The sequence below is a fragment of the Morus notabilis genome, unplaced genomic scaffold (assembly GCF_000414095.1).
Source record: "Morus notabilis unplaced genomic scaffold, ASM41409v2 Scaffold184, whole genome shotgun sequence".
NCBI lineage: Eukaryota > Viridiplantae > Streptophyta > Magnoliopsida > Rosales > Moraceae > Morus > Morus notabilis.
Genome location: NW_010387636.1, coordinates 261,534 through 280,378, shown reverse-complemented (window position 1 = coordinate 280,378; position 18,845 = coordinate 261,534). Strand labels below are relative to the sequence as shown.

At 35.7% G+C, this 18,845-nt stretch overlaps 3 protein-coding genes across 5 annotated transcripts in view; all 3 read right to left on the bottom strand.

Moving 5' to 3' along the window:
- Positions 1-670: 670 nt before the first annotated feature.
- Positions 671-4,327, bottom strand: LOC21409395 (GTPase ERA-like, chloroplastic). Of its 3 annotated transcripts, XM_024177173.1 has the most exons (9): positions 3,909-4,327; positions 3,135-3,280; positions 2,396-2,536; positions 2,200-2,313; positions 1,979-2,104; positions 1,719-1,817; positions 1,519-1,620; positions 1,112-1,192; positions 671-981 (listed from the first exon to the last, which is right to left on the bottom strand). In XM_024177173.1, the coding sequence occupies exons 1-9, from the start codon at positions 4,282-4,284 to the stop codon at positions 895-897; spliced, it is 1,272 nt and encodes a 423-aa protein (XP_024032941.1). In that variant the 5' UTR covers positions 4,285-4,327; the 3' UTR covers positions 671-894. The 3 variants fall into 3 exon arrangements, with proteins under 3 accessions (XP_024032941.1, XP_024032942.1, XP_024032943.1); XM_024177174.1 differs by lacking the exon at positions 1,112-1,192; XM_024177175.1 differs by lacking the exon at positions 1,719-1,817.
- A 1,443-nt stretch (positions 4,328-5,770) lies between these two features.
- On the bottom strand, positions 5,771-9,726 carry LOC21409394. Its single transcript, XM_010115115.2, has 4 exons — positions 9,348-9,726; positions 7,874-8,658; positions 6,438-6,869; positions 5,771-6,292 (listed from the first exon to the last, which is right to left on the bottom strand). The coding sequence occupies exons 2-4, from the start codon at positions 8,652-8,654 to the stop codon at positions 6,117-6,119; spliced, it is 1,389 nt and encodes a 462-aa protein (XP_010113417.1). The 5' UTR covers positions 8,655-8,658; positions 9,348-9,726; the 3' UTR covers positions 5,771-6,116.
- A 580-nt stretch (positions 9,727-10,306) lies between these two features.
- The window catches only part of LOC112095342 (auxilin-like protein 1), a 15,456-nt gene continuing 6,917 nt past the window's right edge, over positions 10,307-18,845 (bottom strand). Inside the window, exon 10 of the mRNA XM_024177128.1 lies at positions 10,307-10,451. Coding sequence (XP_024032896.1) covers positions 10,307-10,451 — 145 coding nt within the window. The remainder of the gene's footprint in view (positions 10,452-18,845) is intronic.

The window sequence follows — 18,845 nt, the reverse complement described above, 5'->3', positions numbered from 1 at the left end:
CTGTAAATCAAACGTCCATTTAATAGCTGAAAATCACCGTTCCAATCCCAACGTTGCCCTGGCCAGTTGGCTTGACTCCAACGACGCTTCTAGCTCATGGATCAACCCTGGCACCTATCCCAACATTTTTGTGGCAGTCTCGACCAATCACCATCCTTGACCCTAGTCCGTCAGTCCAACCCTGGTTCAATGACGTACTTGACTTGGTCCAAATTTCAATCCCATCCTGATGCAACCACAACTTTAGTGCTTGTTTGGTTGCTAAATTCGAATCATGATTCATGATTCGTTATAGTATTTTCTCTCACAAAAAATACACATAAATCGAGAATAATTTTAAATTATGATTCTAAATACATCAACCAAACATCCACTTAGTTATCCACAACCTAAATTTTTTGTTGAAAAAAAATTTTTTTTTTTGAAAACAAGAAGTTTTTATTTCCACAATTTCTTAAAAAGAAAAAAGAAATACGAAAAATATACTCCGTGTTTAAAAAATATTCACTTTTTTATTTAAGAAACAAAAAACTGTTTAAATAAATAATACAAAAAGGGACCATAATAATTTACTCACTACACATATTTTCCGATATTAGATAAGATACTTTGAAATCCTAAAATTACTCGAGATAAAACTATACTCGATGACTCTTTTATGTGATAGAGATAAAGATTACTCATGTCTATACTAATTACAAAACCATTTCAGCCAAAGGAAAAATTGGGATGGCAAATAAATACATATTACTAATACAGTTTCTAGCCAAAAAGAGGAAAAAATAAAATAAACAAATAAACAAAAACAAAAACAATTAATTCTACATGAGAATGTTACAGGGGCGTTAATACAGGACCAGGTTCACTTAATAAGCTGTTGCTAACTTCTTTCTGTTATAATGCACGAATTTGCCCTCCATAACCATAGTAATTCAAGAGTCCCTCATCTTGCCGCCAATTTTCTTTCACTTTCACTTCAACCTGTTGAAGCGTGTTTTTCTATAAGGTGATATTCTTCAAACCAGAAACAAGCGGGAACACAAGTATTGATATAGAAATTGCTATGAGATTGTTCAACCGAGTCCATGAGTGCCATGGAGTGAGTTTATACCTCAAGAAAAACCTTCTTTTGTAAGAAATCCTCGATGTCGAGCCGTGCAGCTGTCGCAAGTAATTTTAGAGCCGTCCCCTCCTATAGAGGTTTAGGTCGTCAAAAAGAAAAAATTATACATCGTGGCTGTGTATGGTTCTGAACATTCGTACATCTAATTCATTCCATAATGAAGCGAAATTTGAAATGTTAAAGAACCAGGTTTAATGGTTTAACATTATTGAACAAATTTGTTTGTTTTTTTTTTTTTTTTTTTGTAAGTCAAAACTTCATTCTCCTTAACGTTATTCTGGCAAAAAATCACAACTTCTCTGAAGCCCATAACCAGAACAGAAAATCTACCAAGAGCTAATTATCATACAGAATAGAAGGATGTGTCAAGAAACTCTAAAATTTGAAGTATTTACCTTTCCTATAAGGATGATCTTCTGCGAGTTCTTTTCAACAACAACTTCAACTTGTATAAAATCTTTTGCAGTTGGCCTAGCTTTGTAGCTCACCACATTCACCTACAGAATTATAAAACGAAAAGAAATACAATAAGCATAACTTAAAAAAGAAATAAGAAGCGACTATGTCTTGTTGAGACTACAACTGCATATGATACCTGACATGCATAAGGAACTTCATTTCGGTATTGCATAAATATCTTCTCTCTTACAATTTCGGCGACAAAGAATCTTTCAGGATGCTCACTGACAATGTCCTGAGAATGATAAAACAGGACTTAAGTTGGTTTTTGTGTTTTCCCGTTTTTCCTTCATCGATTTTGATTCTAAGACTTCCCTAGCCTTCTAGCTTATCCGATGATATTACGCGAATGAAAATATAAAGATAAAGGACTTCAATGCTCAATGTTCTAAGTACCTTTGGATAATAAGCTGGCCCAACAGGAAGTTTTGACAGAATCCAATCCTTGATATCTTCCACCCCATGACCATATTTGGCACTCACAGGTATGACCTCATCAACGTCTGTGAATTTTTCATACCACTGGAAGGTAATTATAGTAATGTTTAGTGATACAAAAATTCAGAATTTGAAATCCAAACAAAACTTCAAGACAAAGATCAATCTGCTAGCCTGACCTCCAATTTCTTTGCAATTTCACCAGGTTTAATCAAATCCTTTTTATTCAAAACCAGCAAAGTGGGTGGCCTATTTGTCAAGCTACCAAGACCTTCCTCCAATACTTCATCAATCTACAGAAAAGTAGTAACAATAATAATAAATTAGAACAAGAAGGCAATTTTTCAGATCAAATCCGTCAAATATGAAACATACTTTCTGAGGCATTTTACATGCATCAACAAGAACAAGCACACAGTCTGCATTAACCGCAGCATTTCTGACATTCTTCATCATCATTGAGTCCAACTTGTGCATTTTCTTCTCGATAACACCGGGCGTATCATAAAGTATCATCTGAAACAAATCATATGTCAAAAAGAGGCAAACCCCATAAAAGTCAAGAAGCATAACAGAAGTATTATAAGTTATAAATGAGATTGACTACACAAACAAACTATCATTTTTCCAATATAGTTAACCTAGGAAAAGTCAAACGTTTCACAACGTAACAGCATCTTCCCACTTTATATTTCTTTTCAATTGATCCATATATCGTATCCACAGATCATTAGTCAAGCCAATATGCCACATTTGATGTATTCCCCCGTATCACTTCAAGTAATGGTATAGTTGCAGCTGATTACCAACAAAAAAAAAAGAAGAGAGAGTATAGTTGTAGCAAAAGAAGCATAAATACTACAACTATGGTATCCAAATCTCGACAGTTGTCTTTTACAAAGCTTATACACATCTCGCTAACAGTCAAGAATCAGAGGCCATAGAGAAACAGCCGTAAAAACTTTTATACAAGTTAAGGTTTTAAAATGAATACTTTGTTCAAAACTAGTTTGATCTACGGTTCAAGTCATAAAAAATTGTTCAATTTAGAGGACAACAAATATGACACAGTAGGAAACTAGAGAACAATAAAAGCGATCCACAAAAGCCAAACCTGATATTCTGGTCCAGAACAGATACCAAGAACTCGGTGCCTTGTGGTTTGAGGTTTATCACTAACTATTGACAACTTTTGACCAATCATTTGGTTTGCAAGTGTACTCTTTCCAACATTTGGCTTTCCTAGTACAGCCACATATCCTGCATTTGAGACATCTTGATATTCAACAATCACAAACTAACTGGAAAAAGTCCAAACAACAAAAACACTAAAAAATCTCTAACCTTTTGTGATTTTGTGTAAATAAAGCTTTCAAATTCAAAACCAAGAATGAATGATCACAAACTAACTGGAAAAAGTCCAAACAACAAAAACACTAAAAAATCTCAAACCTTTTGTGATTTTGTGTAAATAAAGCTTTCAAATTCAAAACCAAGAATGAATGCTAAGAGTTAATAAAGGGTGATAATACATTGTTTGTTTATTGCTTCACTGAATGGTATAAGCTTATTACCAAAAGACAAGGAAAAAAACACACACATGCACAAAGTTTTTGGCCTTACTACTGACAATATTATGTTAACAGCTAATGTAACAGAGACCCAAATTATTATTAATCTCGAATTTCTAAAACTAATATGTAAAAAATCATAAGCCAAAAAAGTAAAACCCCAAATTTTGCAATTCAAAGCACCTTCCTCAAGACCACTCACATTATCCAAATAAATAATAAAAATTCCGACTTTCAAAGCATCATAAACTACTCACCCCAGAGGGGTGGAAAAAACCCGCATTCTACTTTGATGTGGAAAAAGAAAAGAAACTAACCGCTTCGATGGTTGGGGTCGTTACAGTCAAGCTCTTCCATTTCATAGTCGTCAAGCAAGGCCAAGTTCCGGTTGGGCTTCTCACTCAGAGACAAGAAAGCCGATTCCTCGTCAGAATAAGAATTCACTTGTTCTTCGGCATCTTCTTGTTCGCTAACCCAAAGCTGGTTTCTTTTGTCTAACGACACAAAGTTCCGGGTCTTGTTTCTAGCTTCGAAATGGAAGTGGGTTTCTCGTGGATGGCTTGAGTTTCTAGTGAAATGAGGAAAGAGATTCTTGCCGTAATCTGGGATTCTGAGGAATTTGGAGTAGGAGCAAACTGTGAAGAATTTATTGTCTCTGGGAAGAGTTGCAGAGTTGTGGACAACAAGCTCCATTAGGGAAGCTCCAGAGTTATGGATATTTGCTTTTTTTTTTTTGTTGCCCCGATGTTTTTCTTGTTTCTTCTATTCCACGGTTCAAATAACATCCTTAATCCGGCGTCGTTTGGTATCTCGTTTGTTGTTATTTAAGCTAAAACACGACGTGGCGTTTCTTTCTTTTTTATTTTGATGAAAAATACGACATTCGCTTGTCGTTTGACTTGGTTTTAACGTTTAGAAACGACATATACTTCTTCTTTTGACAAGTAAACACGACACACACACCTTTGTTGTTAAAGTCTCTTGTGTTGCTAACAAAACCCACTTTTAAAATGGGTCATGGCCAGTCGGATCCCCTGAAGAAGGTCTGTGTGCTTTGTTGAATCGGGTTGACACATGGGCTATGATTATTTCGATCTATATAACTGTATTCTATATTTCTATAAGATAGACTTCAATTGACTAGTGATGGACCGATGGTTGTAAAAGCTACGTTTACAAATGTTTGGATGATCTATTAAAAGAGTTTTCAATCAAAGCAACAAAATGTAATTTCTGAAAAAAGATCTTCTGGATAAATTTTAGAACTTATATCAAAGTTTCAATATTATACTACAAACTTCATTCTATTATAAAGTTTTAAAATAATTTAAATCTATTAAAGCCTTTTTTAAAATTATTTTCAACTAAGGATGGTCGGATTCGAACTCTAAATCCTATGATGAAGTTGAACATGGAATTACCAATAGACTATACCTACAACTACCTATTTAGTATTTTTTGAAAATGTGACTAAATGCTTACTAAAAAGCTTCACCCTTTTGCTTCTTTTTTAAAAACTAAAAGCAAAAGTTAGTTCCGTTGAACAAGGTCTATTTGGTTCGAGTGTTCAAGTCACAATAAATCTGATTCATTAACATGAACTTTATGAAAAAAAATTTTAAAATTTAAATTCCTTGTGAGATGAAAAATATTATAGCAGAATCATGATTTTAAAACTAAACAGGCCTATAACCTTACTGATTTTTAGGCGTAATACATAACGGTATGCCACAATAAAATATATTTAGACCAAACGGTATGGGTCAAACCCTTACTCAAATCGAAGTAACCCGACCATAGCCGTAAGACCTCAGCCCATCGTCTTTGGACCAGACCGAACAGCTCTTTTTGTCGGGCCACGTGTTGATTAGTCAGGCCTGGTTAGGAGGAGGGCCGAAGTTGCGCACCTCTACTCCTCCTGTATTCCACCTCCAGGCTCCAGCTAAAAACAGGGATGAAGAATTACACACTGCACGAGAGCATAAAAAGCTCTCACTATGAATGCGGTTGCAAAATTCTTTCGAAAGAAAGACCGAATAGCGGATTTTTTCTTAAACAAAAAAAGCACTAATTTCGTGCATTTGCTCCTCTTTCAACAGAGAACAAATACACACGACTTTGTCGCCACTGTAAAAACCAGAACAGTAGCTGTAGGTAACTATACTTGGATGTCAAGAGGTTTCAAAATTTTTATCTTTCCCGACACGGATCGAGTCCAAAATTATCATAAACTAAAGGTCACATATTCTCTCCTGTTTCTGTATAAAGTTTTCGTGTGCAAAATGATGTAGGCTTTGACATAAAATGTCAAAGAAATTATGAGTAAAACTTCGGTATAAGGACTAATCCTATTCATAAACTATGATGGCCCAAGATTATGGTAGAACCGTACATCCTCAGAATGCAAGGTAAAGTGCAGCTTATAACAGCAAGAGAATGTTATCCAAAACAAAATGGCGGATAAGACCTTTTTATTCTCTTCTCATCTGTGGTATGGCATCACAACTACCACTTAAAAGAGACTATTACTTTGCACCATCGTTGGACTGAGGAACCTCGGAATCGCACTTTGGTGATCCCGTTCCCGAAGGAAGATAAGACCATGCTAGCCCAGCAGCACCGAGTGTAAGGGCAGCAGCGATAGAGCCCCAAATCCACCTCTGCCTTCTTTCCTTTCTAACCCTCTCACGCCGTGCCATCTCTACAATGAAAGGGAAAAGCATGTTAGGTGAGCAAGTGATAGGTACAGCCAACAGAGATGGCTAAAAAAAGTTGTAAAAGAAGCATTAACATGGATTAACAAGAACTTATGTAGACACAGAAAAGTTTCATTGCAGAAGCCTCACCAAGAACATCTTGGTTCCTCTGAACCATTTCCTGATTCATTGCCTCATAATTGCGTAGTTTGTCACACAATCGAGTGATCTCAAAGTTCTTTGCTTCAATCTGTGATTCCATCTCTGCCTCCAACTCTGCCCTAGCTAAGCCCCTCCCAATGGAATTTGCAACGAACCTAGCAAGATATACTTGTCTGCATAGCTTCTCTCCAGGATCGGAATCAGGCTGCTCTCTCCCTTCAGCAGGGACCTCTGCAGGGAGTGTCAATCCTACAAGAGACAACTGTTGCCTGATGCTCTCCCACTGTTTTCGCATGTTACTTAGGGCTTCTTCTGCTTGCTTTCGCTTCTCTATTTCCATCAGCAGACTCAATCTCATTTCACGCAATTCAGCTTCAACATCATGAAGAGCAGACTGTTGCCCACCCTCAGAAGAAAGTTCTAACACGAAGTAAATATCACAATGAGTTGATGCGAAACATAAAAAGGAAAATTTTAATTTCTTAGAAACAATCATTTGAGTTCCTACTTCCAAGTACTTGTATAGTGATAACATAACATGCAACGGACTTGTGAGGGGAAGAAAAAAGGCAGATAATTCATACAGAGATGCAACGGACTTGTGAATTATAATATTGTATGGTATTATAATCCACCGCTACTTTCGGGTTTTTAATACGTAATTCTCATTACATGGACCCCTTTATAATACAAACAAGAAGAAGCGGAGGTAATGCAACCGAAAAATATCTAATTTTTAAGATACCAACAATAACAACAAGCCTTAATCCCAATTTAATTGGGGTCGGTTATATGGATTTCACTTTTCCACATAGCTCTGCTCAAAATTAGACTTTTCTGAAGGCCTAGATCTAGAATGTCTTTCCTAACTACTTCGGTCCACATAATTCTCAGTCTACTCCTCCCTCTCATAGTATTAGGTATAAGAATGTCCTCTCAAGCACGAAGTAGTGCTTTTAGCGGTCTACGTTAGACATGCACGTACCACCTCAAGCGGCCTTCGCGTACCTTATATTTTATTGGTGTTACACCTACTTTACTATGAATAACTTCATTCCTTATGCGATCCATTCTCATCTGGCCACTCATCTATCTTAACATACGCATTTCTGCCACACTCATCTTAAATATATGTTGTCTCTTAATGGCCCAACATTCACTACCATATAACATAACTGGGCAGATTGTAGTCGTATAAAACTTTCCTTTCAATTTAATAGCCATCTTGCCACATTTTTAAGCTACCAAGAGGGGAAAAAAACAAAAAGGAAAAAAAAAAAATTTAAAAAAAGGGAGAAGAAGAAGAAGAAGAGAGAGAGAGAGAGAGAGAGATAGACTAAAAACCAGTTGCTCCAATTATTAATTGTACTAACTAAACCTTTTAATTGTGCCCCAATTGAGATAGATCAAGTTAACATGTGTACCTTCCCAAGCATCAAAAAATTCTCCCATGGGTGTGGTAAACTGTGCCGAACGTTCTCCCTCAGCATTGTCCTCTGCGTCTGTGTTACTTGTGACACTCATTGATTCCTGAGGATCATAGAAATCTTCCCGTTCACTCTCTCTTTCTGGAGTTGGAGCTAGCTTCGATGAATCATGTACAATGACCACAGCATTACTAAAATTACTGCTTCCATGTTCCACCTTACCATTGCCAAGTTCCTCATTACCCGTACCAAGTTTACCATTTCTGCTTTCAGTTTCAGCTCTACCATTTTCAAGTACTCCATTGCTGCTCCCACAATCATGACAACCATTCATCAGCTGCTCTTTAATCAGGAGTTCAGCATTTGTGGAAGTAACAGAATCATTCTCCATCAAATTAGTAGCCTTGGTTTCTGCATCCTTTCCATCCACATTGACCTTTTGTTCATCTTGGACTTTTTGGCGTGCCAACACATTGCTCTCCGACGAGCTCTTCAGAAGGCGTGGCCCACGTCGCTTATGATTGATGATGTAAGGAGAAGGAGGAAACGAAGTGGGCGAATCAGGAAGTGGGGTTGCCTCAGGAGTAGCATAAAGAGCCGGAGTTATTTGGGGGCGATTAGTTTTTCTCTCAGCAACCGAAGTACTATTCCTTCTCTCCAGCTTTGAATTAGGACCAGGCCTCGGTTTCGGGACAGGTCTAGGGACAGACTTATCGACAGATTTTGAAGCTCCCGGTTCCAACAAGGTATCTAAGGCTATAGCAGTAAAAGTCGGCATGGTTCTGCACCATCAAACAGCTCAGTAAGCTACTAAATATTCAAATATAAAATCTGAAGACTTACCCACCACTTTTGGTGCCAAGAAAACTTCATTCACAATGGAAAAAAAGAGTCGAAGAAAACCAAAAAAACATCCTTTCTCACGAAAGAAATAAGGAATAAGATATCGAATAATAGAAATGTCAAATTTTCACCTCATCTAGGCCATATAACAGTCTTGATCTCATTTAAGCAAGGATTTGTCAAGCTTTTTTTCGCTCCGTTCTAATACAACCTAAACGACAATTCTTCTATTTCAAAAATTGCAATCCGAAAAGCTGGCAAAACCCTAGAAGGAATAAATTGAGACAAAAAAAATGGAAAAACAAGAAATTTACCACAACTTAACATATTCAAATTCATCCGCCGTCAACAAAAAGCAAAACAATCAAACAAATCCGAATCCAAATCCAAGAGCGCTAACGTTATGTTCGAATTGAAGAAAACGTTAATAGAACATGACAGAATCGCCCACGCAACCTATTCAAACTTTCAAACTCAAATCACAAGAAATCCGCACCAAACTCCCAAACTTTCTCGACCTTACGTGTCTCCCTCTTTCTCATCAACCAAACAAAATTTAACAAAACGAGAAGGAAAAAAAAAGATCAAAATGAAAAATTCTAGAAGGAGAGAGAAAAGGGAAAATGACCTTGTGGAGGCGTGAATAAAGAGGAAAACCCTAGGCGCGAAAAGCAGCAGAGGCCAGACACAGCTTCATTTTCAGAAGGCTCTCTCTCTCTCTCTCTCTCTCTCTCTCTCTCTCTCGCTTTCTCTCTCCTCTCGCTTTCTCTCTCTATCTTTTCACGACGGTTCCCAGAGCTTCGGGAGAGATTGGAAGCCCGTCCGTCTGAAACACAACAAACTTCTGTTTTTTTCAATTGCAACAATCGCCGCTATTTTGTTCTTTTATTTATTTTATTTTTTATTAATTATGTTTTTCTTCTTATTTTTGGGCTGTGATCGTATTTACGATTTCAGATTTAAAATTACGATTTCAGATTTGGTCACAACTCACGCTCCGAAAATATTTGAAATGTTTTTTTTTTTTTCCTTTTTGCTATTTGGAAACTTCGGCTTGGGGCACTTCCTTTAAAGCGGTCGACTTTTTTAAAAATATCTTCGTGGTTGCCATTTGGTGTGCCGAAAAGTCTGAATTAGCCTCCATTATCGGAGACCTTGTGTTGTTCAAGGCCGGGGTAATATCGACCTTTGAATGGAGGGAACGTCGTCGTTCTTTGTAACTGTCCCTTTTTTATTGGTTTGCTATGGGAACACGTGGGTTTTGGCTTTGCCATGTCAAAGTTGATTTTTTTATTTTTTTTTTAGTTGGTTATGAAACACGTCAAAGTTGAAAACTTGCCTTGTCAAAGAAACTAGAATGATATTCCTAAAAAAAACAAAAACAAAAAAAAAAAAACTAGAATGATAAGTGGGTCCCTTTTTCGTCAGCCCTCCGCACCTCACCCGTGATTCCATTACTATATTCATTTAAGATTTTCCCTCTTTATTTTTATTAATAGTATAATTAGTGGTAGAATTTTGGGCCGGCGGGTAGGCCCGCTGGCTAAATTTTTCGGGTTCGGCAGGCAGGCCCATATGCCGGCCCATCTAAAGTGGTATTTTGGGCTTGGGCAGCTTGAATTTGGGCACCTCGTCGGAGTCCGCCGCTGTGTAGGCGCCGTTAATTGTCGTCCGCTGGAGTTTTTTTTGAATTTTTCCGGCCAAGTCCGATTTGCCTGACCCGCCCAACTGCCTGAAAATCACGAAAAACGATCAAAATTTTGACTTTTGCTGCCCGGCCCGAATGCCCGACATGCCCGAAAACCCATCCAACGACTAGTTTTTTGCCCGAACCTGACCCGCCGATTCCTAAAGTAGCCGTTGCACCTCGAATTTTTTGAAAAAAAATTAATTTTTTAACCCAAAAATTTCCCTATAAATACCCCACATCCCCCACACATTTTTCTCACTCAAACTCTCTCAATCCCTCTCAATTTCTCTCAATCTCTCTCAATTTCTCTCAATCTCTCTCAATCTCTCAAATCTCTATCACAATTTTTCTAAAAATTATCACACTATCCTAAAGCTCTCTCTCTCAAAGCACTCTTATTTTTTTTATAATGGATCATTTTGGTTATAGTGGTATTCCCGTTGATGCCCAACACAACGTGGAAGAAGGGTAATTTCCCATTAATGAATTTGTTACGCAAGACTCTACTAATTCGAGCCCTGCTGGATGTACCGGAGGTCGTGGTCGCAATGGTGGTGGGCGTGGAGAAGCGGCGATGGTGAGTGCCAGTGCGACTGCGTCTGCAAGTGTTGCAACCTCTAGGAGGAAATGCAAGCGTACCTCGACAGTTTGGGATCACTTCGACATAATTGAGGAGATCGACAATGAAGGTAACACTAAACATATAGCTCAATATAAATATTGTTTATCTAAATTACAAGGTGACACTATTCACAGCACCATACACTTGAAAAGACATTCCGAAAAGTGTCTTCAAAAGCTTAGCCAATCCGGCGGATCCGAACTCTGTCAAACACAATTATTTTTTTATCGCGCAACCGGTGGTTTAACCACTTGGAAATACGATCCGTAAGTAGATCGTGTGGAAGTTGCACGAATGATAGCTGCTTTAGATCAAACACTTAGTTTTATAGAGCATCCTAATTGGCAAAGATATATTAAGGTTGTACATAATTCTAATGCACAGTTCACTTTAAAAACTACTCTAAGGAAAGATTTATTAAAATTATTTAAAAAAGAAAAAGAAGCATTAATAAACATTTTACACTCGACTAGCAGGTGCGTTGCGTTAACAGCAGATATTTTGTATGCCGTTACCAATAAAGATTATTTAGCTGTAACTGGACATTACTTTAAATGATTTGATTTAGATAAGAGAATATTAGATTTTAAATGTGTTCTAGGATCACATAGTGCGGATTTAATATATAATATCATTTTAAATGTAATTGATGCATTTAGATTAAGAGATAAAGTAATGGCTATAACATTAGATAATACTAGTGCCAATACAAAAGTAATTGAGTTCTTTGAAAATGATTTAAGTTTATTCGGTGACGATATAATTTTCCACCAACATTGTACATGTCACGTAATTAATTTAATTGTTAAATCTGATTTAAAAGAAATGGGTAATCACATTAAAAGAATTAGATATAGTCTTGCATGGATTCAAGGTAGTAACCAAAGACAAGAAGATTGGTTTAGGTTCTTACAAGCATTAAATATACCTCCTAGAGCATTAGCATTAGATATGCCTATAAGATAGAACTCAACTTACATAATGCTTCAACAATGCATCCCTTATAAAGATGCTATAACAAACTATATGTGTGCAAAAGTATGAGTAAATCATATAGACGCATATGATTGGCAAATTACCGAAGTTTTGTATCAATTTTTAGGTAGGTTTCATGAAGTGACTCTAAAACTTAGCGGAACATATTATCCAACATCACCTTTAGCTTTAGGATAACTTTTACGAATTAGTATTTTATTTAGCGAATATAGGGAGGACCCAATCTTAGCAGTTCCTATCCATTCATTGGAAAATAAATTTATAAAATATTGGTCTAAGTTGCCATTGTTGTATGGTTTAGGTATTATTTTTTATCCTATATTAAAATTAGAAGGTTTAGAAAGTGGTTTAGATAACTTAGGTGAATTTTTAGGCATCAATTGTTCGGACCAATATCCAATAATAAAGGAAAAAATATTTTCGATCTATAGTAAATATGAGATTAGGTTTAGAGTACCTCCTAGAGTACATGAACCCCAACAACAAGACAAAAATTCACATTCATTCTTGAATGTTTTCGGGTTGAAGAAGAAGAAGAAGACAACTCAAACAGAAGCTGGGAGTGAATCTTCGTCAACAAGTGGCAGTGGTAGCGGCGGCGGTAGCTTCAACGAGCTTATGGCGTACCTCAGTGAAGGCTTAGTAGTCGATGGTATAGCAGAATTGTTTGACTTAGTTCAATGGTAGAGGGCACAGGCATTAACTTGGCCAATCCTAACTCGATTGGTAATGGATATATTTTCGATCCCAGTCTCCATTATTTCATCCGAACAAGCCTTCAGTACGACGAGAAAAATACTTGAGGAACGCCGGAATACATTGCAAAGGGATATTGTTAAAGCCTTGGTTTACATTAAGGATTGGGCTCGGGCCGATCAACGTCTATAGGATACAATTTCGCCGGCAAGCCAATAATGGATCGATGAATTTAATCGATTAACATTTAATTTTGAAGACGATCCTTTAGCTTCAAATTAAATTATAAATTTATAATTTGTAAATATGTATTTACTTTTGACATTGTATTTGTAATTGTATAACTTTGTAAGTTTGTAAAATTTATAATTCGTCACAAAATGATTGCACTTTTTTTTTCTTGCCAAGTTTTTATCCTAATTGGGTTTTTCTTGGTAAGGTTTTAACGAGGCAATCATGAATTATGAATTTAATATACATCATTAATATACATGATTAATTTATTCAATTGTGTTAATAATGTATGTTGAATGTTGATTTTGATTTTTATATAATTTCAACACAAACTAACTTAATAATTATAAATATTAAAAAATATTAAAAAAAATTCAGGCTATTCGGGCGAGCTCGGGCAGCCCGGCCGGGTTCGGGCTGCCAAATATAAGCCCGCGGCCCGTTCAAGGGTATTTTCGGGCTCGGGCGGGCGGCCCGAATTTTTCGGGCGAGTCGAGCTCGGGCTCGGGTAAAAACTCAGTATTTTCGGGCGGTCGTGGGCGGCCTGTCCAAAGTTTCAGCACTAAGTATAATCTCTTTTATTTATTTTTTTCAGAAAAAAAAAAGAATCATTGTATCGTCACGTCTCTGACTGAGTATAGAGTGTCGAACCGGCACGGCACGTTTGACCCCAGGCATGTGACGGGCCTGAGCCGTGACTAGCACGACCCTGCACAGTGCAGGGCCGGGCCTGAGAAGAAACACTCAGGCCCGGCCCAGGCCAGCATCCCTAGTCCATAAGGGCCAGGGTCGGGCCTGGGCCAAGGCCCTTCACGGGCTAGCCTTGGCTCTTGTAATTTTTTTACAAAATTTAATTTAAAAAAAAGAAAATATATCATATACCCCCCTAAAAGATGTGATTTTATTTGAGATAATACGAATAAGTACACATAAATAACTGCCTCGTTAAAAACCTTACCGAGTAAAACCCATGGAGAGATCGAGACAAAACCTTAGCGAAGGAAAAAAGAGTGTAGTATTCTAGGATAAGTAAATTACAAAACCTAAGTGCTTCCAGAAGATTTTGTTATTTTTAAGTTAGCAAAATAGTATTGCATTGAATCATCCGTATATTGTTGTTTTCGTCTTCTGACATCTTCCTAGTCTTTAACGTACATTAGCCCCTCCAAGATATTTGGATGCATTCTGCTCATCTTCTCGTCAAGAATTCAGTTGCTTGCACTAAATGCTTCTTTGATGCTACCGTTGACACTAGTTTCAAACTACGTGTAAACATGTTAATTGCAGCCATGTTAGCTGACGCATTATCGAAAGTAATAGTTAAAACTTTATCTTCTATCCCATAAAACCCAAAAAATTCCATTATTGTTCCAAAATAGTATTTGCGTTATGAGGATATGGACATAAACGAAAACCAATTATTCTCTTTTGTAAAACCTATTCATTATCAACATAATACGCCGTGACGCATAAATATCCAGTTTTATTGCACCCCTCCCATAGATCAACAGTACAAGATACAGTAGTATTAAAAGGCCTAAAATTGTCAACTAGATATTGTCTCATTGCATAAACCACTTCATGCAATCAAAACAAGTTGTGTTTCTACTTACCCGTTTAAATTGCGGGCAGAAGGGCGTTTGTATGAATTCTTCGAACGCCGCATCATCTGCAAAAGAAATAGGTAATTCGGCACTAGCTAGAAATTTAGCTAGTGCCTCACGAGCACGTTGTGCATCGTATGTAAAATTTTACAACCCTTGTGATGTGAGTGATAGTGTTTGTTGGCGAGAGTCCACACTCCCACCTTGATGCAACGGTAGACATGCTTTCTAATGTCTGTCCAGATGACCAGTACCCCTACCATTTTTATTAGAAAAGTGTTTTTTACAATACTTACATACCGCACGAATTTTCATTTCACCTGTTTTTGGATTTGGTCGGGGCTCCTCTGTGAAATGCTGTCATGTAGGAGAAGTTCGCGGTCTTTTTTCCCTGTTGCATTCTCCAGCTTACATACCGCACGAATTTTCATTTCACCTGTTTTTGGATTTGGTCGGGGCTACTCTGTGAAATGCTGTCATGTAGGAGAAGTTCGCGGTCTTTTTTCCCTGTTGCATTCTCCAGCTCCCTCATTGTCCACTGAAGCATTATCAACCGGAGCATTTTTTGGTTCAGTGGGAGTGGGGTTCTAAGCCATCATTTCATCCTCGAAAAATGTCCCATCACCAAGCTCAGGGAGAGCAGTGAAATCAAGAAAGTTTGATGCGGCCATTTTCTGGAAATTGATTGAACTTAAACTTTGTAAATGAAAGAGCAAGAAAATGAGTGATCGCGAGAGAAAAGCTTAGAATCAAAATCAAATAGACAATATGAGAGTGACATGAGAAGTTGAGAGTGAATTGTTATATGGGATTTAGAGTGGGATAAAGGGGTATTTATAGGAGATTTTTTCGGATTGTGGCCGTTGGACCCGCGAAGGGCCCAACGGTCACATTCCTCACGGGCTAGAGGCCTTCTTGGCGGGCCGTTTCGCGGGCCTAGGTTGGGCCGAACAAGGACTAAATCCGGACTTGGGCCGAACTGGGCTTAGGCCGGGCCGCGGCCCAGTCCTAGCCCATCAAACGTACCGGGCCGGCAAAGCCCGTAACAGTACCGTACCGGGCCGTACCGAATCCAGCACTATTACAGGCTGGGTCGGACTGTCCATGGACAGCCCGGCCCATTTGACAACACTAACTGAGTGGTCACTTGACAATTTACATAAATCATAGATGAATTGAAAAAGAACCTAACTTATACTTTTATCAACTAGTACATAAGAACTTAAAAATGCATTTATTTAAATTTGTCAAACTAATAAAAGTTATACTTACAGTATCACAACAAACAATGAGAATTGATCTCTATATTATGAGAGAAAGCCTCCTTGATCTTCTTTATTTGAGCGTATGAACACAATCTTTTCATTTGCTTTTTTCTTTCAATTTTTGTTTCATAATTGAATTCATGCATCTTTGGTTGTGTCTATGTTTCAAAGATCTATAAACACCTGCCAGGTGCCAATCAACACGTAAACATGCATAAATTAACGCGAGCTTACCAATTTTTCAACAAGAAAATGATAAATTAGAAAGACAACTAGTAGTTGATCATATAAGTATTCCAAGTTTTTTTGCTGTGCGCGCAAATGTATTTAATAGAAATGCATATACAAAGAGCTGAATAAAAAAATAGAGAATTCCGTGACTTCAATTCATGTATTAAGTTGCTTTTTAATGTGTTCATAACGTATGAAGCATCACCCACCTTTCTTTTTCCCCTTCAGTTCTTTATAATGAACCAAACACTTATTAATTAGCATTTATAGAATTAATAATAAAAAAAAAATAGTGGACGAAACTTCCTGAAGATACAAGAAACGCACGGAAACATGTTTAATAGGAAAAGGAGAGAAAAACACTTTTTGTCCGCACCGTCTAGGAATTCCTAACCATTAATTATTATTAAAATTAAGAGAGAACCATCCTTCTACGGACCTACAAAAATGAAACATCAAAGGGATAAATGTTTTCTAAAGCAGGAAAAACTTCATTTGTTTTTATAGAGTTTCAACTCTCTTTGCTAATTATAATCAGAAAGAGATAAAAACTATTTGACTCCAAAAGATTAATAAAGATTGAGCATTTAACCTAAACTCTCGAGTGGTCGTTAACCTTATAACATACAAGCGGTTGAGTACATGTGTATTTCGTGTAGAGTACGATGCGAACCACAGGCTCGATACTAAAAAATTAAAAATAAAATAAAATTATGCACAAATTTTTCTAATATTGGTTCCTAAGGGCATATTTGATACATCATTTAAATATTTTCGTATTGTGATGTTTAATAATAATATAATATTTAGTGATATTTATATATTGTATAATTTAATACGAGATTTAAAATTAATACACAAAATTGTACAATACGAAGTGTGATATCTAATACAAAAAAAAAAACATATGTACTAGACCGTATTATACAATTTAACTTAAAATATCATATTAAAAACATATAAAATATTTCAAATATATCAAGGCTCGGAGTTGGGTTTTGATACCGACGTTAGGGTCAAGTTTCGGGACCAGAGTGATGTTAGGTTTATGTTTTTTTAAAATTACATTTTGACCCTTAAACTTTTTAAAAACCCCTAATTTAAAAAAAATATGTTTTGACCCCTTAACTTTTAAAAAATTATATTTTCTCCCTTATTTTTTGAAATTTACAATTTGATCCCATTTTTAATTTTTTTTATAAAAAGACCCCTATGTAGCAACTCTATTTTTTCCCTTACTTCCTCCAAATGTTGGGTTCGGGTCAAGATTATAGTCGAATTAAGTTATGATTATGCCTAAATTTTATCTTATTACAAACTAATACGTAAATAAATTATAATGATAAAAATAGTATAATGTTTAATAATACCACTAACCAAACACCGTATTGTATAAAAATTATATAATGCAAACAAATACTATACAATACAATACAATATAATACGATATGATACGATATAATACACTACAATACGGTGAATCAAACATGCCCTAACATTACATAAGAAATTTAACTTTCAGTCAAAATCAATAAGGATCCCTTTGTTTCATATACTCAAACTCAAATCACTAATTTTACTATAGTATTTTTCTCTCATAAAATACTTAAATTTCAAATGTTAAAATAAAAAATTATAATTTAAATATATCTTCCAAAGGAGCACAATACAATATAATACGATATGATACGATATAATACACTACAATACGGTGAATCAAACATGCCCTAACATTACATAAGAAATTTAACTTTCAGTCAAAATTAATAAGGATCCCTTTGTTTCATATACTCAAACTCAAATCACTAATTTTACTACAGTATTTTTCTCTTATAAAATACTTAAATTTCAAATGTTAAAATAAAAAATTATAATTTAAATATATCTTCCAAAGGAGCCTTAAAATTGCTCGTTCAGAAAATAGTGCTTTTTTTTTTCTACTGCTTACCAAAATTGAGAGTAGAAACGGCTGAGTTTAGAAACTATAGGTGCGTTTGGAATTGGTTTTAAAATGATTTTGTTTTCAATAAAAAGTAAAAATGAGATTGTTTTAAAAATCATTCTGGGACCGATTCTGAAATTATGTTTGGTTAGTTTTTTAAGAGATTGTTTTGAGTATAATAAAAAAGTGAAATCATGTTTATTAATTAATATATTATAATATTATTGATAAGTACTAAAAAATAAAAACAGAAAAGTGAAAATAACTTTCAACCGTTTTTTAATTCCTTCATCAAAATCATTCTCATTATTTTCGTTTGCAAAACATTTGCTAAAAAAGCGTCGTTTCTTTTTCATTTTCATTTTTTACTTCTCGAAATACATGAAAATCATTTTTAACAACGGTTCCAAACACGCACTATAGGGTGTGTTTGGTTTTGTTTTCAAAACGTTTTTGACGTTTTTCTACGAGGAAAAAATGAAATGGAAAATGAAGTGGAGTTTCTTTAGGAAATGTTTTGAAAACGAAAACAGTGAGAAGGATTTTTGTGAAGGAATTTAGAAAACAGTTGAAAGTTGTTTTTACTTTTCTATTTTTATTTTCTAATACTTATCAATAATATTATAATATATTAATTAATAATTATAATCAAACACGATTTCACTCTTTTATTATACTCGAAATAATTTTTTAAAAAACTAACAAAACGTAATTTCAAAATCATTTTTAGAATGATTATCAAAAACAATCTCATTTTTACTTTTTATTAAAAATAAAATCATTTTAAAAACAATTTCAAACGCACCCAGGATTTCTCTTTTTTTTTTTTTTTTTTTTTTTTTTAAG

What these genes read in the sequence shown, in the direction of transcription:
- LOC21409394 (XM_010115115.2), bottom strand. Translation starts at nt 8,654, where the DNA reads ATGCCGACTTTTACTGCTATAGCCTTAGATACCTTGTTGGAACCGGGA. An exon ending in ATTTTTTGATGCTTGGGAAG is followed by an intron (nt 6,870 to 7,873) that starts GTACACATGTTA and finishes ACTTCGTGTTAG; the next exon opens with AACTTTCTTCTGAGGGTGGG. An exon ending in GAGGAACCAAGATGTTCTTG is followed by an intron (nt 6,293 to 6,437) that starts GTGAGGCTTCTG and finishes CTTTCATTGTAG; the next exon opens with AGATGGCACGGCGTGAGAGG.
- LOC21409395 (XM_024177173.1), bottom strand. Translation starts at nt 4,284, where the DNA reads ATGGAGCTTGTTGTCCACAACTCTGCAACTCTTCCCAGAGACAATAAA. An exon ending in AAATTGCAAAGAAATTGGAG is followed by an intron (nt 2,105 to 2,199) that starts GTCAGGCTAGCA and finishes ATTACCTTCCAG; the next exon opens with TGGTATGAAAAATTCACAGA. An exon ending in AAAAGAAGGTTTTTCTTGAG is followed by an intron (nt 982 to 1,111) that starts GTATAAACTCAC and finishes ACGCTTCAACAG; the next exon opens with GTTGAAGTGAAAGTGAAAGA.